The sequence below is a fragment of the Zootoca vivipara genome, chromosome 1 (genome assembly GCF_965207765.1).
Source record: "Zootoca vivipara chromosome 1, rZooViv2.hap1.1, whole genome shotgun sequence".
Lineage (NCBI taxonomy): Eukaryota > Metazoa > Chordata > Lepidosauria > Squamata > Lacertidae > Zootoca > Zootoca vivipara.
This window is the reverse complement of record NC_142582.1, coordinates 43,478,332-43,504,170: the sequence shown is the minus strand read 5'-3', so window position 1 is coordinate 43,504,170 and position 25,839 is coordinate 43,478,332. Positions and strand designations below refer to the sequence as shown.

Genomic DNA, 25,839 nt, shown 5'->3' with positions numbered 1-25,839 from the left:
CTTCCTTATACAGTATTGATCATGGTACCAGTATTTGTGGAATAGAACTGATAGGGCATCATTTTCAATATACATTGCTGCCATTTCTTCTTTTTAAAAATATACCCTCCCCTCCCCCCAAAAGCATTAATAAACTGATAAAAGGATATTAGCTATACCAGATTAGCAAGTCCAAAGCAAAAATGCTGTTATATCAAGTATTAACTTTTGTTAATCTCTGAACTCAGTAAATGGAATATTATAGAAAAGTTGGACCCAGGGAGAATATCACAACAAGGAAGCAACTGTAATGAGTAATGTAGAATTTCTGCTACCTGCAAAATTTCATAATATTGGTTAGATACAGAAATGTGGAGATTCTTGCCTTTGAGAAGATGATTGATGTCCTAGATCAGGCACGTCCAACAGGTAGATCGTGATCTACCAGTAGATCACTGGACGTCTGTGGTAGATCACTGGTAGATCACTGGCTCCCTCCAAAGAAGCTCAACAACTTTGGCTCCCCTAAAAATGCTCAACATTTTAGCCCTTCACCCCCCCAAACGGCTTTCTTCCCACCTCAGAAAAGCTCAACAACTCTGACCTGAACCCCTAAAAATGGGCCTTCCTCCTTCCTAAAAAGCTCAACAACTTTGACCGGAACCCCTAAAAACAGGGCTTTCCTCCTCCCTAAACAACTTTGACCTGAACACCCCAAAAGGGGGTAGATCACTGCCAGTTTTTAACTCTGCAAGTAGATCGCAGTCTCTTCGGAGTTGGCCACCCCTGTTCTAGATACTTCCAGGAAGTCTTCACAACAACCCAATGGCCTTTTAATAAACTGAAGAATATGGGAGAATAAAAGTCACCCAGGCACTATCCTGGTATCACTGTGAGCAGAGCTTATTGCCTCTCTCAAGGTTCTTTAGACAGCTGATGTAAAATACAAAATCAAAGAAGGGTGTTTAAGTAGTTGAAGGAGCTGATTTGTTCTAATGATGTGTCTGTCTTATTTGGATTTTAAGGATTTTGTAGGCCATTTTGCAACAGCCAGGATCTTGTTTAACACCCTTTACAAAGATTTCACCTCCTTGGCATTTTCTGCAAATGGCTGGATGGCTACATAACAGGGAGACAAGTCTCAGCAAGAGAACACAGTAGAGCAAGCCCAGAAGTACCTAATTCCCCTGATGTCTAACTGGACACCAACAAGTGACGTACCACCAATGCCTTGGAATTCAGCACATAACAGCACATAACTGCATAACAAAAAAAGAAGGCACTGTCAGAATTTATGATATGACAACAGATGAAATTTTGAGTGAAGCAACTCCAAGCCTATTAATCAGAGAATTGATTCTGTCTTCATAACATAAGAAGAGCCTGCTGGATCAGGCCAATGGCAGTCATAGCAGTTAAAGTGTAAGATAAGGATTGTGGAGGCAAAGGCCCCAAATCCTCATTCAGCCATGAAGCTCACTGGGCCAGTCATACACACTCTCTAAACCTAACCACAAGGTTATTATGAGAATAAAACGGGAGGTGGGGGAAATGACAAAATGTACTGCCCTGAGCAACATGAACAAAGGGTGGGACCTAAATGTAATAAGAGTAATGAAGTGAATAAATAAAAGGACTTAGAGAATCTGGGTTTGCCCACATATTATTTTATGAGGAACGTATGTTCTGACCCCCAGAAGCCACGTTTGCTTCAAGACAAATCTTTGCTGTTTGCTGTTTGCATAGTGAAAGTGAGCATTAGCACAGGCTCTTGACTGCAATGTGGTATGTACAACAACAGTATGGAGTTCTTCCTGCTACCATCTTTGGTAAAAATTTCACCACTGTTTCCGTTTGGCAATAGAGTACCAGAACAAGAGCAAGATAACTATTAGTTTTATTTATTTATTTTATTTATTTATTTTTGCCTCAAAAGCACATGCCATTGCTTACAAGGCAGCTGTTTAGATATGGTTTCAGAATGACACAGAAACTATCATATGTGAACTTAAATGTATGCAGAGAGGATTTTAAGGTCAATTCAGAAGCACAGTTTGGGCAGCCTAAATGTGGAGCTGACACACAATGGTGTGTTTAGCTCCATGTGGCTCATTCACTGTTTGTTTTAGGTATTAAAAATTGTAACATTTTAATGGAAGGAGTGTAGGAGAGAAAGAAGCAGAAAAAAGCCACCTTTTGTGTTTTTACAAATCAGAATCAGATTAAAGGGTGAGGATAGCAGAAATTGAGGTGGGATAAGGAGGGGAAAGTCTACTTACCTTCCACCGAAACGTTGCAAGCACACTCTGATTTTCCTGCCATATTCTCAGCTATACATTTGTACTGGCCCTCATCTTCAGGGAAGGCCTTGTCAATGGTTAGTGAGCACAGTGATCCTAATGGGCAGGAAACAGAAGTTAGGAGGGGACACCGAGCATTGTTTATAACAGAAGTAAAGCACTGTTTGTTTCTGGTAAATTTTTATTTATTATTCAGATAATAAAACAATAAAACATCATAATAAGTGTAGCGAATACCAGATACATTTGTAGAAAAAATATGACAGTTAATAAATTATTTGCAATATGTAAAGACACAAGTGAATAAAGTCTTTTTTTCCAGCTCTGTAGGTCCTTTGAAATATGCCTATGGAAATACAGCACTGTTAACATTGCAACTTCATTTAGTGTTATGCTAACTGAAATAATACAGAGAAATATCTCTTAAGACTTATCTTGGTACATTCCATATTTATAGGCAAAGGAGTCTTAAGATAAATATTTTCTTCCTTCCTCAATCTACATCCAGATGTATTGTTATGCAGGGCGGGAAAGGCCCATGGCTCTGTGGCAGGGCATAGTAGAAGGTTCCCGATTCAATCCACAACACCTCAAGACAGAGCTAGAAAAAGATTTCTGTCTGAAACCCTGGAAAACTACTGCCAGTTATTTCAACCTTAAGTCACCAGATGCTGGATTACAGATCTCACCATTCCCAGCCAATGGTCAAGGAGTTGTAAACAACGAACTTCTGGGGACCCAAGGTTGAAGAAAAGTGGCGTGGACCACTGAGCAACACCGTATGCTCTGACTCAGTATAAGGTAGCTTCCTATGCTGGAAATTCACATTCTAGTGCTTCTCCTTACAACAGTTCTGTGAACACAGAGAAAGTTCATATATCATGAAAAAGGATTCTCGCTAATTGCCTCCCAATATGGGTGAGCACTGAAACATGTGGCCCACTTCAGCAAGAGCATCGACACATTCATCTCCTGGTTGTGAAGCAGGAATCTTTAGTGGCATTTTTGCCTTCCAGCACAGTCACTCATATTCAGCAACGTGTTTATTTCTCAAAAACTTAGCTACTTCATTTTCATGAGAGGAACAGGCACTTGCACAGAACAGACAAAGAAAGCAGGTTAAAACTTGATGCCTTTCAAGTTTGCTCCCAAAGGTGCTTTAACAAAAAAGCAATAAATTAATTGAGAAAATGAAGTGGTAATATCACAGTGCGATGGCTTCTTTAGTACCTTGAAAACTGTTGTGTGAACTGGGATTCAAACATACCAGGAGACATGGAAAAGGCTGATGAGATAATTTGCGAATCAAGTAATAGTGTGGTGTGCAGTATCCAACTACAGTGGTACCTCGGGTTAAGAACTTAATTCGTTCTGGAGGTCCATTCTTAACCTGAAACTTCTTAATCTGAGGTACCACTTTAGCTAATAGGGCCTCCCGTTGCGGCCGTGCCACCGCCACGGGATTTCTGTTCTCATTCTGAAGCAAATTTCTTAACCCAAGGTACTATTTCTGGGTTAGCGACATCTGTAACCTGAAGCATCTGTAACCCAAGGTACCACTGTAATGAGTCCAACCACCGCAAGATTTTACACTTGTGCAATGCAACTCTCCCACCTCCTCCCACTTCTCTGCATGCCCTCCTCAAATCTACTCTGTCAGGTTGGGGGACAGATTTAAAGGTCACACAGATTTAAGGGTCTCACAGGGAGGGGGAGGAGAAATTATTATTATTATTATTAATAATAATAATAATAATTTATTATTTATACCCCGCCCATCCAGCTGGGTTTCCCTAGCCACTCTGGGCAGCTTCCAAAAGAAATATTAAAATACAATAATTTATTAAACATTAAAAGCTTCCCTAAACAGGGCTGCCTTCATATGTCCTCTAAAAGTCTGGTAGCTGTTTTTCTCTTTGACATCAGGTGGGAGGGTGTTCCACAGGGCGGGCGCCACTACCGAGAAGGCCCTCTGCAGGTTCCCTGCAACTTGGCTTCTCGCAACGAGGGAACCGCCAGAAGGCCCTCGGCACTGGACCTCAGTGTCCGGGCAGAACGATGGAGGTGGAGACGCTCATTCAGGTATACTGGACCGAGGCCGTTTTGGGCTTTAAAGGTCAGCACCAACACTTGGAATTGTGCTCGGAAATGTACTGGGAGTAGGGGTTTTCTGTTGTGGCAAGTGGAAATCCTTGTGCCAGTTGGATGCATTAGTGGGACACCTTTGAGAGTGCCAACAGTACTCCAGAAGCTGCAAGTATCACTGGAGCAGTGATAATTGCATCAAATTGAAGACCAGCCACATGATGTTAATAGCAGCATGTTAGTTCCTATATATTGAACGTTTAAAGCATAAAATACATACAGTACAGGCATATGATGTTTAACATGAGTTTTTAGGAGGTTAATCAATGATATAGTCTCTGTCACCTTGCCAAGCTATGTTCTTTGCCACCTTGCCAAGGAATTTTACAATCCACAATAAAATGAACTGTACTCAAAGAAGTGTTGATGAGACCAAAACAATAATCTAAGTCTAATTTACATAAACCAAAGTGTTAGCAGAAAAACTACAGAACTTCACAGACTTTTTGTGCAAACAGAAAGACCAGTCTCACTTGTGACATGTATCTTAAGTTCTGTGCACACATATTTTACAGAAGTTGAAAGTGACTTCATTCAGCCACTTTCACTGATTTGGGGGGTCCATATTTATATTTTCTGTACTACTATTATCTTAAGTCAAACAGCAATGGCAAAAAATTGTTCAACCAGAAACCACAGTGGTACCAAAATAATTAAGACATGTGCCGGTGGGCCACCATCTACCTTCTCTGAACAAATATTGTCTGTAATCAGTCATAGAACAGAATGTACCTTTTTAAAGCTTAGACAAATTGGGTATGGTGTCAAATGCCAGGGTAAAGAGGTGCATCTTTAGCATACAACAAAAACTACATAATGAAGACGCTACATACACCTCTGTAGAGAGTGAATTTCAGAACTGTATGGCTGTACTGTTCATATTTTAAGAATGCAGCCATTTTTATTCTTTAAAATGACTCTATTGTTTCAGATTGTTTTTATTTAAGAACATTAGAGATCCAGAAGAACAATAAACTGTGGTAGAGACTGGTATACTGCTCCTTTCTGCTTTACACATAGTGGTTCAGTCCTATTCCCAATCCCATTTTGTCAATGCACTGAAACAATATGCTCCTTCTTCTCAAGTCATGGCCTTCAAAGCAAGGATAGAAAACCTTTTATTGAACTACAACTTCCTTCATCAAACCCAACAGTCCCATGCTGGCTGGGGCTGATGGGAGATGGAGTCCAACAACCTCTGTAGGGCCCTAGCTTCCTCACTCCCTGCTCTAGAACAATTGCATTTTGTCACAACAAACCTAGTGCTAATTTATGCACTTTAAAGGCTAATGAAGTCAAGTGCGTGTTGATTGTATGCCATAGTGCACATGTAATAAAAGAATGATGAGGCAGAATGTTATCTTTGGACATGTGTTTGAAATCTGTCTTGAATCATGCACAAGTATTCCTCTTAACAATCTTAACTAGATATACAAACAAAAAGCAAGTCAGATATATTTACTAGAGACACAAAACTTTCCAAAGAGGGTTTTGCTTTCTGTGACTTAGGCAACTGCTTCATTCCCTGAGATGGGAGGCCAAATGTCTCTCAGTGAAGCATTTGGTATTTCCTCTACAAAAGCCTTCACTGACCTCCAGAGATGAGATTCTTTTCTCATAGTTCTGAGGAAGGCTCTGTCTGGTGACTTCAGCTGGGAATTTTGAATTTTTGGCACCTTACAAAATGAAATCCCAGGAGGGAAAATAACAAGATCGCTGTAAATGTTGATCTCTCCCCACCCCCAAACTGTTTATATAGCTGTCAGCCAACTGTGTGTCATAAAGTTTACATGTCTATGTGACGAAAGCACTGCAATGCATAGAGTTAGCTACACTTGTGTATTAGACACAAAAGCGTGTTCAGAATGCCTATAATTGGAAACTTGTTGAAATATCCATGGCAATACAGTGGGAAGGATCCAATTGTCTGGAGAGTTCAGAGGCTTAAACACTTTAAGACACTCTCCCTGGAGTTTGGGGCTTATGTGGAGATGTTTGGTTTAACCAAAATAGCACAAACTTGGCAAAAGATTTACTTCAAAAAAAAAATGCAGAGCCTCAAAATAAGGATAGCTCTTATATTTTACTTTCCTATCTTGGTCAGCAAAACATATTTCCCTCTGTTCCAGCTGCAATAACTCAGTTTGTGTACCTTGAGTAGTTTTTAAAAGGCAGTGGATGCCAAAAAGGATGCTGAAATCTGGAGGCCAATTAAGTCTGGAGTAAAGAAGTAAACAACTTTGTGGATTTCAGCTTAGCCATCTTTACTGTTTTAGGGCCAGTTTACACTTTATTGCTGAAGCATGCCCAAGTTAAAATTTAGCATGCATTAATTTCTACCATGTAACGCAGGGTTCAGCTGCATACCTTTGTGTTAACTTACGTACACTTTGAGACCAGAACTATGGTGAATCCCACTGTTATAGGGATGAATCTTCATAATGGACACATGATGATGAATGTATATTACTACTGGTAGTAGGGGTTGCCAGATCCAGATTGCAACAACAGATAAAACATGTTGAGTTTGAAATGCAACAGTTAGGTGGAAGCTGAAGTAACCATAGATGCTTCCTCTTTTTCCTCTACTGACGTTTTTATCCATCCTTCTTTCTTGCCTGTAGCAGGGAAAACATTGAGTCTTGCTCAGTACCAGAGACAGGCAGGTGGCGGATAGATGAAAGGTGAGGAGATGAACAAGTAGCAGCAACTATGGCTACCCCAGTTCCTACCTTAATGGTGCACCTGGAAAAGGTTAAGTGCATGTTCTCCAGACTGAACCCTAGCAATCATTATAGGGGACATAGCTTATATTTATTCTATGAACTCATTTCTACTATATCATAGGAAGCATTCCTAAGAGCAGCTTCTCAACAGGAAATATTCCTAAATCTATCCACCCACTTAAAGTTTTTGGGTAGGTGTATTATCCTTCTGCTGATTTCCAAAGTACTTAAGATCAAGGAGAAGAACATCTGCTCAGAAAAACTGAGAATATCAAAGAAATGGAAAAAACAAGGTCGCACAGAAACCTCCTCTCCTACTAAGAAAGCATCTGGAAATGTAAGCAAAATTATTAGAATGAATTATATACAATCACAACATCCAGCCAATGTTTCAAAGTAATCACTTGCATATCAAAATGTGTAGCAGTGCTATCCATTAACATAATAACAATAACATTATCTTCAATTAGACAGCTATGGCACTTTCCACTAAGGCAGTCCATCAAGAGTGTAGGATTTATAGTCCACCTATGCTGTATACAAAGATTCAACAAGGCACCCTCCATATATTGGACTCCACCTCCCATCAGCCACAGCCAGCATGGCCAGCAACAAGGGGGTAATGGGATTTGTATTCCAACAACACCTGGAAGGCACTAGGTTGGCCACCTCAGGTTAGATCAGGCATCCCCAAACCTTGCCCCTCCAGATGTTTTGGACTACAATTCCCATCATCCCTGACCACTGGTCCTGTTAGCTAGGGATCATGGGAGTTGTAGGCCAAAACATCTGGAGGGCCAAAGTTTGGGGATGCCTGGGTTAGATCCTTCTCAGTTCCCTCTACAAAGCAATTTATTAATGCGTAATTGTTGCCTGTTAAAATTTGTGCTATCATCTGCTCAACCAACTATGATTTCTTTAACCATATATGTTAGTGGGGTAATCAATTAATTGGCCAACTAACCCCACTGTTACAAAGCAGACTTAATTAGAACCAATGAAAAATAAAAAATGAAAGGTTGGGATGAGAGCATCAATGACAAGCCTAAAGTCCAATTCTGAAGAGTATTTTTCTACAGAGGACACTGGGCACAAAGAATACACTGACAGCTCCAAAATAGCTCTGTAGGAATTAAATCCATTAAAGTGAGTTAATCCCAAACAGCATTAACTAGTCTTCTCCCTACTGCACCAATCCTTTTTTTAACAGAGGATAAACAGGCAGATTATCTTCAAAGATTATTAAAAATTGTTCTTGGCAAAAACAATAGCTGTACAAGCCACAAAGACGAGGTAGGCTTCCCTTTCACCTCACCAAATTCCAGGATAAGCAAGTGGGTGTGGATACAGTGATGCAAGATAGTGAGCTTACAGTTGTGTTTGGATGATGATGTATTATGTGCTTTCTGTTATGATTAATCACAGTAGCTCATTATAAAAAAAGGGTGTGTAAGAGTGTGTGTGATGTATATATTGCCACATGCAAGGATTCCCTGGTCAATAGAGGTAAGATGAGTGAATCTGCCCATTTTGGTTTCCTTCAGTTTCTATTTTTTCCAATCTTGCATTCTAATCTCCACATTTCCAAATTAGTTTGTGAATTATTTTAAAGAAGTCCTCAGCAAAATTCACCAGTATTTTAGTATAGATTTCTCCTATTATACATGTTTGTATGCAATTCTGCCTAATTTCCCCCTTTTTGGCTAAGCAATAGAATGAATTTCTGTATTTATTGTCATGAGTGTGTGTGTGTGAACTCTTTACCCTATTATATATGCATTGCAGCACATTTTTGTTGGCTGGACAACTGCACTGCAAAATTCAGAGAAGTGCAAATGTTGAAGGATGACTGTGTTTTGATTCTCATATTGTTCTAGGAAGTGTGAGTTAGACAGGTACATTTTTAAATGTAGACAATCAAAACCCACCCCCTTCCCTAATTAGAGGTAAACTTAAAGCTTCTGAGATCAGGGTAGCTCAGCTAGAATACAATAGGAAAGGCTACGTAAGCCTAGCCTTTCAGTGATGCAGCTGATCACGCCTACCTGTAGATTGACATCTCCTGTACTATTACAGCAAAGTTAAAGGATTTAAGCTGGCTGAAGAATTACGGAGTTGCTTTTCCTTTTCCTGGCCCAACTTTGTCTTCTCTCCTGTACCACAAGATCAAACTGTTCAATAGATAGATAGACAGACAGATCCAAACTTTTGCAACTCAGATTCAACTTTCCTGCTTATTGGGTAAGCAGCTTTCTAGGAGGATTTGCCTGCTAGTCTCCAGGGGGGAGAGTTTCACAGTTTAGCTGTGAAACTCAGAGACAAATAGAGTAGTAAGGAAAAGGCCGGTTCCCATTGCATTGAAATAGGATATGCAAGAGTTAGATGGGGGAAAAAATAAAAAATTGAAGAAAGGATTACATTCCAATGGGGGGAAATCAAAGTGAAAATAAATTATCCTAATGTATACATGGGACCCAGGTGGCGCTGTGGGTTAAACTACAGAGTCTAGGGCTTGCTGATCAGAAGGTCGGCGGTTCGAATCCCTGCAACGGGGTGAGCTCCCGTTGCTCGGTCCCAGCTCCTGCCCACCTACCGTAGCAGTTCAAAAGCACATCAAACTGCAAGTAGATAAATAGGAACCGCTCCGGCAGGAAGGTAAACGGCGTTTCCATGCGCTGCTCTGGTTCGCCAGAAGCAGCTTTGTCATGCTGGCCACATGACCCGGAAGCTGTCTGCGGACAAACGCTGGCTCCTTCGGCCTATAGAGCGAGATGAGCGCGGCAACCCTAGAGTCAGACACGACTAGACCTGATGGTCAGGGGCCCCTTTACCCTTTACCATTAATGTATACATATGTAAGGCTGGTGAAAAGGGGAGCCAAAGAGAAGTACAATAAAGCCATACCAAAAAAGACTATTGGAATGAAAGAAAGCATGCCAGTGAGGTCCACCGAGTCAGCAAGATGCCAGAAGACTCAAGGATGAGAATTATATTGTTTCTGACTGCACTAAGGATAGACCATTGCCTGAGACCCTGCATAGCCAGTCAAATGAGACAATACTGGGCCAGATGTAGTCTGACCAGGAAAAAGGCAGCTTCTATAAGAGATATTGGCAGCACTAACCCTATTATTTCTAAGCAAGGTACTAAAGAATAAGCACAAATCAAAGTCACCACAAAAAAGATTTCACAAAGTAATTAATATGCTGAACATTTTTCCTTTGGTGCGTCCAGAAAGATTCAAATTTCTCTCCTTGACCACAAAGAACTTGGAATGTGAAGTATAATAGCCATAACTTTTGTTTTGAATAAACAGAGAGATTGAAGAAAGGTTGACACCGTTCTGAAATGAAATTATATTGATGTCCAACTTTTCAATCCATGCTTATTTGTTCTCTCTCTCATTCTAGAATCAATAAAACTTTGGTTTAAAGGAGGAGTTAAAGTGCTGACAACTTCACTCCTCAAATGTTCAAGTTAAGGAGCTCACTTTAGCCGATGCAGATGCCTTTATTTGTGCTAGGTTACAAATTAGCTTTCATTCAACCATACTTTTGGGATGTTTCTTCTGGAAGTCAGGGGAGAATGAAACTTAGGACACTATAAGGTGGGTGGCCACAAAGCTGCAAAACTCTAAATAAAGCGACCTACTGCTTTCCCTATAAGCTGTCATTTGAGAGAATGACATTCATTAGAAGTGATGGGTTCTATATAAATTGCCAAAAATTAAGAACTGTGACAACTTTACCATTTTTCAACAGAATTTTTAAAAAATGTGGACAGATTATATCCTCCAGATGTTTTGGGACTACAATTCCCATCATCCCTGACCACTGGTCCTGTTAGCTAGGGATCATGGGAGTTGTAGTCCCAAAACATCTGAAGGGCCGAGTTTGCCTATGCCTGACGTAGATGCTCCATGACAAACTTATAGTGAAAGGAACATAGCATCTTGATTTTATGATGAATACAATTATCAGGCTAAGGATCGTATATTATCCATCTCATAAGATGTAAGTGTTAAACCTTGAACCGTAAGTCAGATAAAATAGCTAATGGAATGTTTACCATTAGGACAGTAACCTATGGATGACACGTTGGAAAATTCAGGATACAATTATAAACAAAAATTGCTATTTATAACCATTATTTCCATGTCATTTTTTTGCCAGGAACTGAGGCTGTATCTCAAACCCACAGCTGGGCTCATATGCAGTTAACCCACTCTGAGCATTAGCCTGTCCTGAGCACAGGGGTGGTTTTAAAGTGGAAGGACTGCAAAGCAACTGCAAATGGAAGCAACTTCACAAGTGCCTGGCAATTTGGTGCACATTCTGGTCTGAACAGTTAACAGCACTGAGTGATACATTGTTGATACATTGATACATACAATGATACATTGTTCTTCTCAAACCACTGCACCCTCAGGTACAAGGACACCCAGCTTAACACCTAATTCTTACTAAGGTGATAAGCCTATGCCTAGGCTGTACCACCATAGATTACCTGCAGGGGCTCACTTGATGGAAAGCTCTTCCATACACATTTTCTTCCTTCAACATAAAATACAGTAAAGATTCTAGCTTAGCCTCACAGACATCTAGTTTTCTATATGCATGTGTGTATGAACGAATCTGTGCCTGAAGTGGCACAGCCCAGGTACAGATTTACCACCTCATTGAAATGTAGGAACATTGTGATTTTAAAAAGGAGACTTAAAATAAAACATTATTGTGAGAATTGTTATTGATAAAATATATATTTATAAATAAATATTAGTCTATTTTCAACTACAGTGGCACCTCGGTTTAAGAAAAGCCCTGTTTACGAATTATTCAGTATAAGAACTCCGCAAAACCGGAAGTATTGTTCCGGTTAGTGAACTTTACCTCAGTCTACGAACGGAAGCCAAATGGTGGAAGGGCACCAGTGGCAGGAGGCCTCTTTAGGGAAAGCGCACCTCGGTTTAAGAACAGTTTGGGTTTAAGAACGGACTTCTGGAACGGATTAAGTTCGTAAACCGAGGTACCACTGTAGTGCTTTAAATAAATAAATAAATAATTTGTACCCCGCCCATCTGGCTGGGTTTTCCCAGCCACTCTGGGAAGCTTCCAACAAAATATTAAAATACAATAGTGCATCAAACATTAAAAGCTTCCCTAAACAGGGCTGCCTTCAGATGTCTTCTAAAAATCTGGTACCGTAGTTGTTTTTCTTTTTGACACCTGGTGGGAGGGCGTTCCACAGGGCGGGAGGGCCACTACCGAGAAGGCCCTCTGCCTGGTTCCCTGCAACTTGGCTTCGCATAGTGAAGGAACCACCAGAAGGCCCTCGGCACTGGACCTCAGTGGGAGGTTTAATTCAGCGGGAAGTTTCTACTAACACAAGAGGGAAGAGGATTTTTGGCATTTCCCTCAGCACCCCCTGAACATCTTTTCTGGAGAATCGCCCAACCCTTTAGAACAGAATTGGGGGGCAATGCAGCAGCAGAGGAAGAGAAGGAATCAAAGAATAAGTCCCCCCTGCTTCTTCTGCGAGATGAAACTTACACTGGAGCAACTGCACTAGGAGGACCAACTGGATTCTGCTCATTGTGGTTATGTCAATGTAACTACGACCACCTCCACCATGGTAGTTGTATTTCTCTGACAAATTACTGTACTTTTCAGAGAACTAAACTTTAAGGTAATTTGTGGCTATCAAAATATAATATAGTCATACCTCGGTTTAAGTACGCCTTGGTTTGAGTACTTTCAGTTTAAGTAATCCGCGGACCCGTCTGGAACGGATTAATCCACTTTTCATTACTTTCAATGGGAAAGTTCGCTTCAGGTTAAGTACGCTTCAGTTTAAGTACTCCGTGGACCGTCTGGAACGGATTAATCCAGTTTCCTTTACTTTCAATGGGAAAGTTCACTTCAGGTTAAGTACGCTTCAGGTTAAGTACAGACTTCCGGAACCAATTGTGTACTTAAACCGAGGTACCACTGTAATGTGGTAAAGTGAAGGGAGAGTTTGGATTTTCGTCAACTAAGTCCTACTCAGAGTAGGACTTAATGGAATTAAGTTAAACATGAATATTAGCTTCAATGTCTACTTTGCACATGACTAGCATTGAATACTACTATTTTTTACTACAAGTTCACTTAGGCAATGTCTCTGGCTTCTTTTGCCAAAGTGTAGCACAGGCATCCCCAAACTGCGGCCCTCCAGATGTTTTGGCCTACAACTCCCATGATCCCTAGCTAACAGGACCAGTGGTTGGGGAAGATGGGAATTGTAGTCCAAAACATCTGGAGGGCCGAAGTTTGGGGGTGCCTGGTGTAGCACAACAGCAGTTCAGCAATGAGGAAAGATACATCACTTCCCACCAGAACATCAAAATTGGGTTTCATCAAATTCAGTAATACACAGCATTCCCCTTGTTATTCTGTCACACAACATGACAAGACAGTTGTTTTGCCAGTTGTAGAGCAGCAAATATATAATTCTCTTGGTTAATTCCAGGGCAAAGCCTGCATTCTTTCACTCTGCATCCCAACTGATGTGCAGCTACCATCCAGGGGACAGTTTGGTTGGGCACCTTCCCAGCCATAGAGCCCATTAGAGGGCCCACCTCTAGAAAACCCTAGCTATGTTGCTCCTGTTCCTTCCTGTTACCATCTGTTTCCTTGCACCCCCACTCTTTGGTATGAGCAGCTCAGTAGCAATAGCAATGCCAAACACAGACACAGGAATATGGAAGTAGACCATTGGTCAACCTTGCTTGTGGATTTCCAAAGTTTCAGACCAGGAAATTCCCAGTCTTTCGTAGAGATGCCAGAGATGGAACCTGGGATCTTCTGAATGCAAAGCACTAAGTTAACACGAAGAGTAGCTGCTACCTGCTTGTTCAATCACCAGCCCTCTACCTGACAAACAAGTAGCAGCAGCTATGGCAATGGGGAGGTTGAGGCCCCACAGAAAGAGGGCCTACATTTAAAGCCTGTCTGACCTTAGCTATTGTGAGGAAAAGGCACTATGCATCTCCTCAGAAACATGTTTATTACTGCTGTTGTTTTAAATGTGTACCAATTTTCCTACTCCCCACAACCCAACTTGTTCCAGTGATGAACAAGTGTATTAAAAATGGTGGTTGCAGGGCCATGCCCTTATGAGGTTCGGGTGAAATGAGGCCTCAAGATAGTTCCAATTTAAAACATTAACCTGTAATGGTGCTTTGTGACTTGGGCACCTGAACAACTTTGATTGATTAAATCCACTCTGCATGCTCCAGGTATCTGTGGCAATTGCCATATCCATCTCCCTCCCTCCCTCTGTGAAACATCAGCATATACACAGGGTGGGCTAAATTGTTAGAATCCTTTGCACTAAGCATTCCTAATTCTTGTGCAGAGAATTGGACTAGAGAACTTTTGAGTCACCACTGACCCTAAAAACAGTACGAAAACAGGATGTTCTGTTCAATAAAGCATTTCCTGAATTCAAGTATGCTACTACTGTACTGCATTTGAAGCCATTTGTCAACTAGTATCAAAATTATTTAAAATATCTATGTTGAACATACTAAGAGTCAAGTCACTTATACTCTTATTTCAGAGGATTCCTTTCCAGACTTCATTTCCAGAACATGTTTTAAAGTATAATTTTACCCCAAACTCATTTCTTTTCCTTCCAAAGTTCCCACGACTCAGCAAGAGTCATGCAAACATTTTCACATAATAGGAGAATCATACCTGAATTTAGATACTGAAATTGATATGACCCCCTTGCTATAGACCAGTTTCCAATTAAATACTCATTAAGTAGATATTGGATTTCAGAATCCTAAAACCACATATAAATATAACTTAAACAAGAACGGAAGACGATTCAGCTTGCATCTGCAAGTTGTTAGATGCTGATCTGCAGGAAACATGTTTAATAAGACTATTCCTTGTCCCCAGCACGCCAGCAACAAACACATCTGGAATCAATTACAGGGTTAGCACTAAAATAGTGATATATATAACAAGTTAAAAAGAGCAAAATTTACTTAACAAAAATGAAAGAAGTAGGCTATAACAGCAGTGAGCCACACGGCTGCCTTGCTGTTTGCATCATTTTACCTTCTTGAGAGAGGACAATGAACTTCGACGATTTGATGACTTTCCCATCCAGAGTCCAAGTGACAGCAGCAGGTGGATCTGAGGAAACCTGACACTGCAAGATTAATTTGTCACCTTCTACAACATGAGTATCCTGTAGCTTTTCAGTAAATGATGGTGCTGTTCCCTTCGGCTGCTCTTTCTTGTTACCCTCTACTTTCTCTTCAATTATTCCTCCATCGACTACCGGTGGGCAACCACCTTTGCAGTTGTTGTCATTCTTATCCTCTTTCTCCTTCAGTTTGGTATGTGGCAATTCAGAGTTGGTTCTGGCAAGCTGGGCTTCAGAGTTAATGCTAGCATTCTGCGTTATGGGGCTAGCATCCTTGGCTTCTGAAACAGTGCTAGTATATGGTATTTTAGAGCTGGCATTCTGGGTGTCCAGTGCCTTGGATCCTGGTGGATTTTTGGAGTTGGCACTTGCATCGGCCACTTTGGGGTGGGTGCTGGGTTTATGCACATCCGGGATAGCATTAGCATTTTGGGCTTGAACACCAGAATCACCATTCTCAGTTGGTGCTTTTTTCTTAGCGCCAAGCACAGACCTAAAATCTGGGGTAGCTGGCTTTGGGGTAGGTGCCTTCTCTGGAAATGAAGGTTTGGGGGCGCCCTTTTTAGCCAACACCGCACGGAAGTCTACCTGTTGAGGGGCATGGACTTTCCTTTCCTCTTCCGACAAGGTCTTGGGCTTGACCTGCCGCTGCAGGTTAGCACGGAAGTCCATCTGTTCGGCTGGAATTTCTTTCAGCTCCTCCTCAGAAAAACTTTTGGTGTTGACTTTCTTTGCCAAAATGTCACGGAAGTCAATCTGTTCAGCCTCCTGCTGCCTAAGCTTCTCCTCTGTACTCTCCCGGGTTTCTACTCGCCTCTTGAGCACCCCCCGAACGTCCTCCTGCTCTTCCTCAACTTGCTGGACTTCACCAGTGCTCTTTCTGAAGTCTCCAATGCTTCCAAATGTCAGTGCATCATGATGATCAGCATCCCTCTGTTCCGTCTGCCTCCCACTGCAAGCAGAGAAGGGTTGCAGGAAAGGGGGAGGGAGAAGGGGAGGGAAAAGAGAAAAGGGGCAAGCAAAGAGTTGGTTTAAAATATCAAGGAACCACCTTAGAGCCAGGGCAAAATATGTTTATAGAAGAGAAGGCTGATTAGAAGAACTTGCTCCATTAGTTAACTGCATCACTGATGACTTCAGGAACCATATAAGGCTACACACATGCAAAAAAATAAAAAAAATAAAAAGTGCTCCACACTGGCTTGGTACCGTTTGCTTCAGCTATGTGATGAAAACAATTTGTTGGGTCACATTTGGGGATTAGGCTGAACAGCAGCCAACTTGAGTCTAGAAGGTAAGAGAATTAGCAAAGCAAAAAATAGAACCCACCCATGTAAGTCCCTGGGAATTGTACTTACTCTCTGTGTATTTCTCCTGTGGAAGTTTCTCTCAGCATCAAAGACACTTGACAGCTGCATTCTCCAACTTGGTTCCTGAAAAAGTTAAAATCAGAAAGTAAACAGAGTAAACCACATACCCAAACCACCCAAACTCAAACCTCACTATGCTTGGTTTTCCCTGCACCCAGCCAACTATCCCAGCAAACATCCAAGTTGCTATCACTGTCTAAAAACAAACAATATTCCCCACCCCTGGAACTTTTCTCCCTGCTTGAAATGCACATTGAGTCATTGTAATGAGCTTCAAAATAAAGGCTGGTGTGTGTGTGTTTTACCTCCAAAATAAGCAACCTGAAGGAAAATAAATATCAAAAGTTGTGAACTCCAAGCAAGGAAAAAGCACTGTTTTGCAATGCTTAAAAAGTTCTCCAAGCCTTGTCCCTGTGTTTGTTTATATAAGAGCAAGCTTTTAACTTTCCTAACACTAAGATATTAAAAGCAGGGACCCCTCTTCCCTTCCCTTCCCCCGCCCCCTCTTCTCCTTCCCTTGCAGATTGTTTCAGTCTGTGCATGTTTATATTTAAAAAATTAAAAAAAATAAATGTGTCGCCATATATGGTGCTGAGCACTTATTCTTCCTTTTGCAGAAGAATGCCAGAGATGCCTGTTGGAAATGACTCCCAATAAAGAAGTCATTAAAATACTTTCCCCTTTTCCCAACCACCCCCCAACCATGTTATGCTTCACAGAAGATACATCTTCAAAATGGCTCATCTCCCCCAAGAGATGCCAAGTGGGGGAGGGGGGAAGCAACACAGATTTTATGGCTTCAGGCAACTCTATAAACAATGCTACTGCATTCATTTAAAAGAAAAGAAAGATGGATTGACCCTTTGCCAACAGTTAAAAGGAGGAGATATTTTATCAGAGGGTGGATTTTTAAGGGTTTCCCAGTATAAGCCCAACCCCATGACTAGCCTGGAAGGTTTTTCTTTTAATTAATATTATCTGAAAGATTTATCTCTCTGGAAACATTCTCAAGATACTGGATGTAGAAATAGGAACATGAGAAACTCCTGGAGTATTCTTTTTTAACCGAATCCCATTATGTTTTCAAAATGAATGGGATTTAGCAGAACCTTCAGAACAGAGACATACGACTAAAGTCAACCTGCTGAACATTTTATTTAAGATGTGAATCGAGCCACTATCTTCTACACCCACACAATTGGCTTAGACCATATGATCGAAACCAGGGATGGAGAAGTTGTGGTCCTTTTAAGTCCAGCTCCCATCATGTCTGACTATTGGCCACATTGGCTGGGGCTGAGGGCAGTTGGGAATTGGAAGCAATGCCATCTGAATGTTCACAGGCTGCAAATACAGGTAGGTCTATTCAGAACTAGATTCAAGTCATTTTAAATCACACTGATGGCATGTTTACAGCTAGGCAATTTGGCATGCAAACTCAAGCTCAACTCACAAACATGTGTTTACACAAAATACTTTTGTCACTTGTAACCCATTTGGCGCCCGATCATCTGCTCTACAAATAAAGATCACTATTATGGGAGAGCAGGAACCCTGAAGCTGCCCATTTATAAATAGTACCTGGACAGCAACCTGGTCTCAGCTTTTCTCACTGTGGTGAGATGTACAGTATTTTTAGTTAAATTGTACCGTTTCTTTCTAAATTTGCATGTCCATGTACACAATTTTAGTGCAAATTCATCCCCCCTTTTTTTGTGACGCAGATGACATCAATTTGGGAGGGGTAGCTAATGCCCCAGAAGACAGATTCAGGATTCAAAGATGACCTTAATGGTTTGGAGAACTGGGCCCAAAGTAACAAAATGAATTTTAACAGGAACAAACATAGTTGCACAAATATAAGATGCAGGACACTTGGCTTGTTAGTAGTGCATGAGAAAGGGATCCAGGGGTCTTAGTAGACCACAAGCTTCGCATGAGTCAACAGTGCAGTGCAGCAGCAAATAAAACTAATGCTGTTCTAGGCTGCATCAACAGAACTATAGCGCCCAATCAAGGGAAGTTATAGTACCACTCTATTCTGCCTTGGTTAGACCACACCAGGAGTACTGTGTCCAGTTTAAGGAGGGTAGTGACAAGCTGGAATGTGTGAAGAGGTCTGGAAACCAAGCCTTATGAGGAACAGCTGAGGGAATTGGATATGTTTAGCCTGGTGAAGAAGAGACTGAGAAGATAGCCATCTTCAAATATCTAAAGTGTTATCACATGGAAGATGGAGCAAGCTTGTTTTCTCCTGCTCCAGAGGGTAGGACTCAAACCAATGGCTTCAAGTTACAAGAAACGAGATTTTGACTAAACATTAGGAAGAACTTTCTGATGGTAAGAGCTGTTCAACAGTGGGACGGACTCCTTCGGGAGGCGGTGGACTCTCCTTCCTTGGAGGTTTTAAAGCAGAGGTTGGATGGCCATCTGTCATGGATACTTTAGTTGAGATTCCTGCATTGTAGGGGGTTGGACTAGATGACCTTCAAGGTTCCTTCCAGTTCTAAAGCTCTATGCTTCTATGAACCTTCAAAGCTTAATTAGATTCAGTTTTAAATCTCTACAACACAACTTCACTTTCAAAAAACAAGCAAACGAAAACCAAAAACTTGTACCCACAGAACATTGAATTGGGGCAGTAAAATTTAAGATGTAATCCTAAGCCTACAATACTTCCCTGAAAGTAGAACTTACTTCCTAGTGAGTTCCATGCATAGGACTGGGCTGCACAGGAAACTTTTGTATTTAACTAAAACTAAATAGGTAGCACAAGACAGTTTGTTTAAAAGTTATCCCAGGCCAAAAAAAGTCATGTAGGTTAAACAAAATCAAAAATATTAACCGAATAAGGCAATACATCTAAGCACAGTAAATAGCATGTAATGATATTATCAGTATGAGGCTGTACCACTGCTTTTCTTAAGACCATACCAGGGAATATACTTTAGCATTTGATCAGCCTTGCCTGGAGGAAAAAGAATCTGAACATGAGTTGTTTTCCCCTCAGTCAAAAACATTTAAGTTGACACAATGTTTAAAGAACATACCTAAATTCAAATCCTACAAAAGTGGTGAATGGTTCCATATGTGGGCAAATAAATGCTGTGCAATACTATAAACTGCTTTGATAGGCTTTTTGCAAACAGCACAGAGTTCTTTCCACGCTATACCAACGAATTAGGGGTGGTCAGAAGGCAGACTGGGATCTATTAGATTTCTGGATGATTTGCAGTAGCTTTTCAAAGGTTTCTGACTCTCAAACTTTAACAACAGCAACAACAAAACTGCTTCCCCCCTCCCCACAAAAGGACAGGCTGTTACTACAGTTCAAGGATTCTAACTCAGATGTAGATTTGCAGTTATATATTCAAGTCATCCCAGGGAATGGCTCACAGAGTATGGTAAATAACTGGCTCTGCTCCTTGATCCACTACTATGACCATGGCACTGGTTGGTGAACCTCTGGGTTCCAGTAAAAAAATATGAAGCCAGCTCTGCAAGCCTGAAGTCTGTCCATGACAAAAGAAGTATATAAAAACAATTTTTTGACCTGCAGTCCATACACGTTTCAAACAATTTTGAGAAGCAGTGAATCCCTGTTTGTATTGCAGGAAATTATCATGGACAGAATGCCCAGTTTGAGCCACCTACTATCACATACAACTATGTTATGCATGCCTTTCCCCCTACTCTGAGTTTAAAAAATAAAATAAAATCAGCCTGGACAGTCTGCAAGCCAGAGCAGAATAAAGGAGAGAGAGAGAGAGAGAGAGAGAAACAATTTAACCCTTTCCTCGCTTCTTATTTTCAAGGCAAAATTCCCTATCCACCTGCAGGGGGGAAGGCAAGAGATCACCACATCTTTACCTGTATCTCTGTCACTGAGGGTTAAAATGCCACTTTGGAAAGTTACTCTCACCAGAAAAAAATGACTGCCTGATTTTCATTTGTAATAAAGGAATGGGGAGCAGAAGGATAAAAACACAGAACCCCACATGCTGTGTAGTTTGAGCCTTAAAAATCCACTGAAAGCAGGCCAATGTGAAAAGCAGGCTATGAAAAGGCAACAACAGTGAAATGCTTGCAACATAGCAAGCCTGGGCTAAACATCAGTGGCTGCTACAAATATAAACATAATGCCCACAATGTCAATTTCCATGACTATCGGTACTTATGCATGCTCTGAGAAGGTGAAAATAACCATTCATTTATAAATTACTAAAGTGTCTTATAGTTCACATTTAGGACTACATTTCATGTACACCACTTATAAATGTGAATAACTAAGTGGTATAGAAATGGCATGCAAAAATAATTAAATCTGTTTAGCACCATATAACTTTGCACTTGACGTACCTGAGTTGTATTTCATACTGCCCAATATGAGATGGCTGTACATTTCTTATAATCAATGTGAAGATGTCTTCATTTTGTAGGAATTCACATCCTGCTCCTGGCAGCACTTCCTGCCCATCTTTGAACCAATGAACCATAGGGAAAGGATCTCCAGCAATGGCACAGGAAATAAGGACATTCTGCCCAGCTTCTGCTATCACTGATCTTGGCTTGCTAATGAACCATGGCTGAATGCCATCCTGAGGCTCTGGAAGAAAAATAAAGAAAAAAGAAAAACTTGAAAGAAGTAATGGAGGTGGGTGTGATTCAAAATATAAATAGCTAAGTGGATAAATTCAACCTGAAGTTACTATCTTATGATTCACATTAATTTACTGCATTTACATCATTTCTTCTTTTGTACACAGCACAGGTGCTTCATCATCCAGAGAGAGAGCTATCCTATGTGCATAAAGTCATAGTTTAGCACATCCAACCTAGCATGTGCTAGTAGGGCAAGCCCAGTATCAAAGTTCTTCTCCTCCCAAACCAACATTGGAAACTCTGGTAGCCATTCTAACCCAAACAACATTAAGCCTTGATGGATCTGAGACCAGGATCCATCTGGCTCAGCAAAGTCTCATCAGCATTTGAACACCAATTTGACTCTTTCACACTATTGCAGAACATCATATTGGGCCATGACTGAAACTAGTTGTTCAGGAGTGCACCTGTTAGAATTACTAAGGTAGAAACACAATGAGCTCAGTAAAAAAATAAAAAATAAAAATTCTTATGCACATGAAAATTTCCTTCTTTCCTTTTTCTTGTAATTGGTACTTCTCCATTTTTCTTCCTTTCAGGCAAAGGAGATGAACCCACCTGCTGGCCATGACCACAGTGGTTGTATAAAATTAATCTGACTCTGAATGGAGAGAAAAGTGTCACCATAAGAAACAGTGAAAGTAGGTGAACATGTCTTAGATTTGATAGCCACCATGGATTTGAGCAGATTGACTTTAATTGTGGTAAATAATTCATTTATAAATTCTGCCTTCTTGTCTGTCAAAGGTCTGTCTGTCAAAGGTTGACAACAGGTATAGAACACCTATGCCAAAAGACCAGAATTGCTATCCTCATTTGAATTACTTTCCTCCACCACCTTGGGAATATCCAAAGGGTTAAACCCTCCATTTCAGAATCTTAATGCTGTTAATCCTCAGGTTGCTGGTTCCTTTCTTATATTCAGAGGAACTAAGGAATGGGAAAAGTCAACATCTGAAAAGTTATGAAAATCAAATATAGGCACCTGAAGTTCTGAACTGCAACTCACAACACTGAAGCAAAAACTATTTGGGATTACACATAATTAAGTCAATGGAGGGAAATAAAGCTTGGGGCCTTAGCTAAGGGTGTCTCCCTTTCTTCTAGTAGCGAGTACAGCCATAACAGGGAGATTTATCTAGGGAGAATCAGCCTTCTTTTAAGGGCTTGTTTGTATTTGCAGATATCCACTATTTTTATGATCCTAGCAATAAAAGCCAGAAGAATGTCTGGCTTCTGAACAAGTTTTCCAAGGGTCCAAAGTTTAAGTTAGGAAGAAGAACAACATGAATTTAAGTGCCATTTATCAGACCTATTGCATGGCCTCTAGTATAGGGGCAGTAAAAAACAATATATTTGCTTGTAGACCAATTTTTATTTTCATTGTGTCTAAGAAAATTTATATACTACTTGACTGTAAAAAATCCTCTAAGTGATTTACAAAAAATATGAAATAAAACAGTAAAAACATATTTAAAGATGTTCAGAAAATTTAAAGATATTCAGAAAATGTTAAAAAATGGCAGTAGCTTAAAAAGTTAAAACACAGGTAACCTGTTTGCATAAACAAAAATGCCTAAATAAAAATGTTTCAAGCAGGTGACAAAATGAATACAACAAAGGCACTGCTAATCCCCCATCCTCCCATTGTTTACCCCAAGCTCCCCTCTCTACTCACAGCTTGCCCCAAGACTCCCTTTGACGGATGCCACGGGGAAAGAAGAGGAGAAAAGCACACTTCTTTCTGTTGGTAGTGGCAGACAAAGGGGAGATGGACTGGGGTATGGGAAGGCCTACCCCACCCACTTTGCTCGCCTCCTCATTCACACACTATCTCCCAAACCAACCATTGGCAGCACCTGGAGGAGAGCAGGGAGGCTTGTAAAGTATGAGCCACACCAATCTGCCTGCTTCCAGTTACCTTCTGCTTGTCCCTGCTTGCTCACCTATCTGCCTCCACCTCCCGCCTGCTGTTCTGTCCTCATGGTGCAGTCAGCATGGCCATGTATCAGCAGCCACATGAACTGCAGTGTGACAACATTTTTCCTTACAAAAATATAGTATGGTGATATAGTGGTCTATAAATATTTTTATAAATAAAATATTTTCAACAAGCATCATCCATGCAGTTACCTTACTAAGCACTCCTTTTAACTCCTCTTTCCCCTCTGATACTGATGTAGAGTTTGCTTTGGTTTCCCTATCTGCATTTTTCTGTCCACAAAAAATTCACGGCAATCACTCATTGTGCTCCTTAGTGGTTTGGCTATACTTCCCTTTTGGATTAGTTCCTCATGCTCACTTATGATAATATCAAGGCTGTTTCTGTATAAGCTGGGCCAAGCAGATTTCCAGAATTTTTTAACTTTAAAGCCTAAAGAAATACTTGATCCTGTCAACCATGGTGAAATTGAACACCTCCAATAATACTCCAATAATACCCACCCTATCATCCATCCATCCATCCATATTGTTACTTTATCCACAATGGAGAGGATCCACAAGGAAGAGATATAACAGTGATACAGATGAATGCAGACTGTAACTTGATCTTAAAATGCCATATTAATTATTGACAGTCTGCTAAGTTTCTTGAAGTGTAAGAAAAGTGTGGCTGGATCAGACCAAAGGCCCATCTAGTCCATCATCATGCTCTCACAGTGGCCTATCACAGGCAGGACACAAGCATAATAATGTCCTCCTCATGCTCCCCAGCAAATGAAATTCAGAGGTATGCTGTCTCTGGTACTGAAGATAATATAGACATTTATTGTCTTATCCCTGGCTTATTATTGACACTCATGTGCCTAGCTTTCCAAAAAAATTGCAGAAGCAATCTACCACCTTTACAAACATCTTTATATTCTGATTTAATACTCTGCTATACTTTACCTGGTTTGGAGTTTAGAGTAGATTCTTAAATACGCAGCCTTCTTGAGAAAGTTATACAGAAAATGAAACTACAAGGGGAAATTTGAATTCTCTCCTCTCTCTATGAAACTGTCATTCATTGGGTACAGTAGAATGCTTTCCTGTGTCGCTGTCACAAATGCTAAATAATGCTGAGAATGACGGAAAAGAATGATTACCTTGTACAGTTAGTGTTGCTTCAGTCTGAATTTCTCCTAAGTCATTCCAAGCCTCACAGGTGTACTTTCCAGTATCCTCAGGGAATACCTCCTGGATATACAGGCTATATTCATTCCCCTTCTTCTCAAAGTGAAAGTCCTCCGTTTCCTGGATTTCTTTCCCATTGTGCAGCCAAATTATTTCAGGAGGCGGGTTAGCTGAGCCACAACAAAACACAAGGCTTTGAGATAAACCATAAGCAACAACGGAAGCGTGCGAGCTATTCTACTAGGCCAACTGCAGTCATGAGATAAGGAGGAACAAACAACTCACTTTGACTTCCTTTTGCATAGGTTTTTAAAATAGACCTATTCTCAGCTACATTCAGGTAGCTCAAAATTACACTGAGGGCATAGTGCATATAATGGCACTTAGGTTTAGCTATTTAACAACCCTCCTACTGTCCTATGCTTTCCTGTGAATCCTGGAACCTCAAGGCTCTGCACCATCTTTCATCTCTTATCCTCGGCCCTACTTCCCCTGAACTAGGGTGACCATTTGTACTTCTTTACAGGAGGCAGTCCTCTATTGAAAGATCAGTGAGAGGACAGTCCACTATTTGATGCTGTCCTCTATTTGAAGGGTTGTTCAGTCCAGCTGCTGAATATCGATAAAGAATCCCATGAAGGGAGAGCAGCAGGAGCCCTGAAGTTGTCCATTCACAGTCTGCATCCAGACAGCAGGCTGAGCAGGCACACAGCTCACCGGACAACAGATTCTCCGCCCCTCTGTATTGTTATTTTTATTTACATTATAATATTTATTTCTAAATTTGTATATTAATTTATGCAAATCTTATGCAAATCTGCCCTTGAGAAGGGGTGACACACAATTGCAGTCCTGCCCTTCTTATAGAAATGTCTGCAGCAAAATCTATATAACAGCATATTCAGAAGTAGCATGTAGTCTCTTTTTTGTGCTTTTCTCACTATGGAATTGTCAGATTACAGCGTACTTTACAGTCCCATGGTAAACAATGATATTTTTTTTTCAAAATAACAAAACAACAAAACCTTCCACTTCCTCTGCAGTCGCACATGCACCCACATAAAGACATCCACAATTCTGGTTTTCCTAAGCACACCAGATGTAATAAATTCCAGGTGAAGATTTCTCTATAGCCTCCTTTTTACACATTTTAAATGACTCTTCCCCACTCCACCGACAGTGGCTGGAAATACCACCCAATGCACTTTCTTTAAACTCTATCTGTTCCATGCGGATGGAATAAGGGTTTATATGGATTATTTTTTGGTACTTTCCACTGGGCTGTGGGTGGGTTACAGCGCTGGCCTTAAAACATACCATATGTGCCAGATAATGCCCTAG

At 40.7% G+C, this 25,839-nt stretch overlaps 1 protein-coding gene across 5 annotated transcripts in view; it reads right to left on the bottom strand.

Moving 5' to 3' along the window:
• MYLK (myosin light chain kinase) overlaps positions 1 to 25,839 on the bottom strand; it is a 181,009-nt gene that overhangs the window by 56,847 nt on the left and 98,323 nt on the right. For 4 of the 5 annotated variants that reach the window (XM_088662195.1, XM_088662199.1, XM_035129122.3 and 1 more), the window contains 5 exons: positions 24,471 to 24,668; positions 21,079 to 21,325; positions 16,708 to 16,782; positions 15,259 to 16,301; positions 2,259 to 2,375 (listed from right to left, as the gene is read on the bottom strand). In XM_088662195.1, the coding sequence (XP_088518321.1) occupies positions 2,259 to 2,375; positions 15,259 to 16,301; positions 16,708 to 16,782; positions 21,079 to 21,325; positions 24,471 to 24,668 (1,680 nt within the window). Of the gene's footprint in view, positions 1 to 2,258; positions 2,376 to 15,258; positions 16,302 to 16,707; positions 16,783 to 17,024; positions 17,239 to 21,078; positions 21,326 to 24,470; positions 24,669 to 25,839 lie in introns of those variants that run through there. The other variant, XM_035129141.3, reaches the window with a different exon arrangement.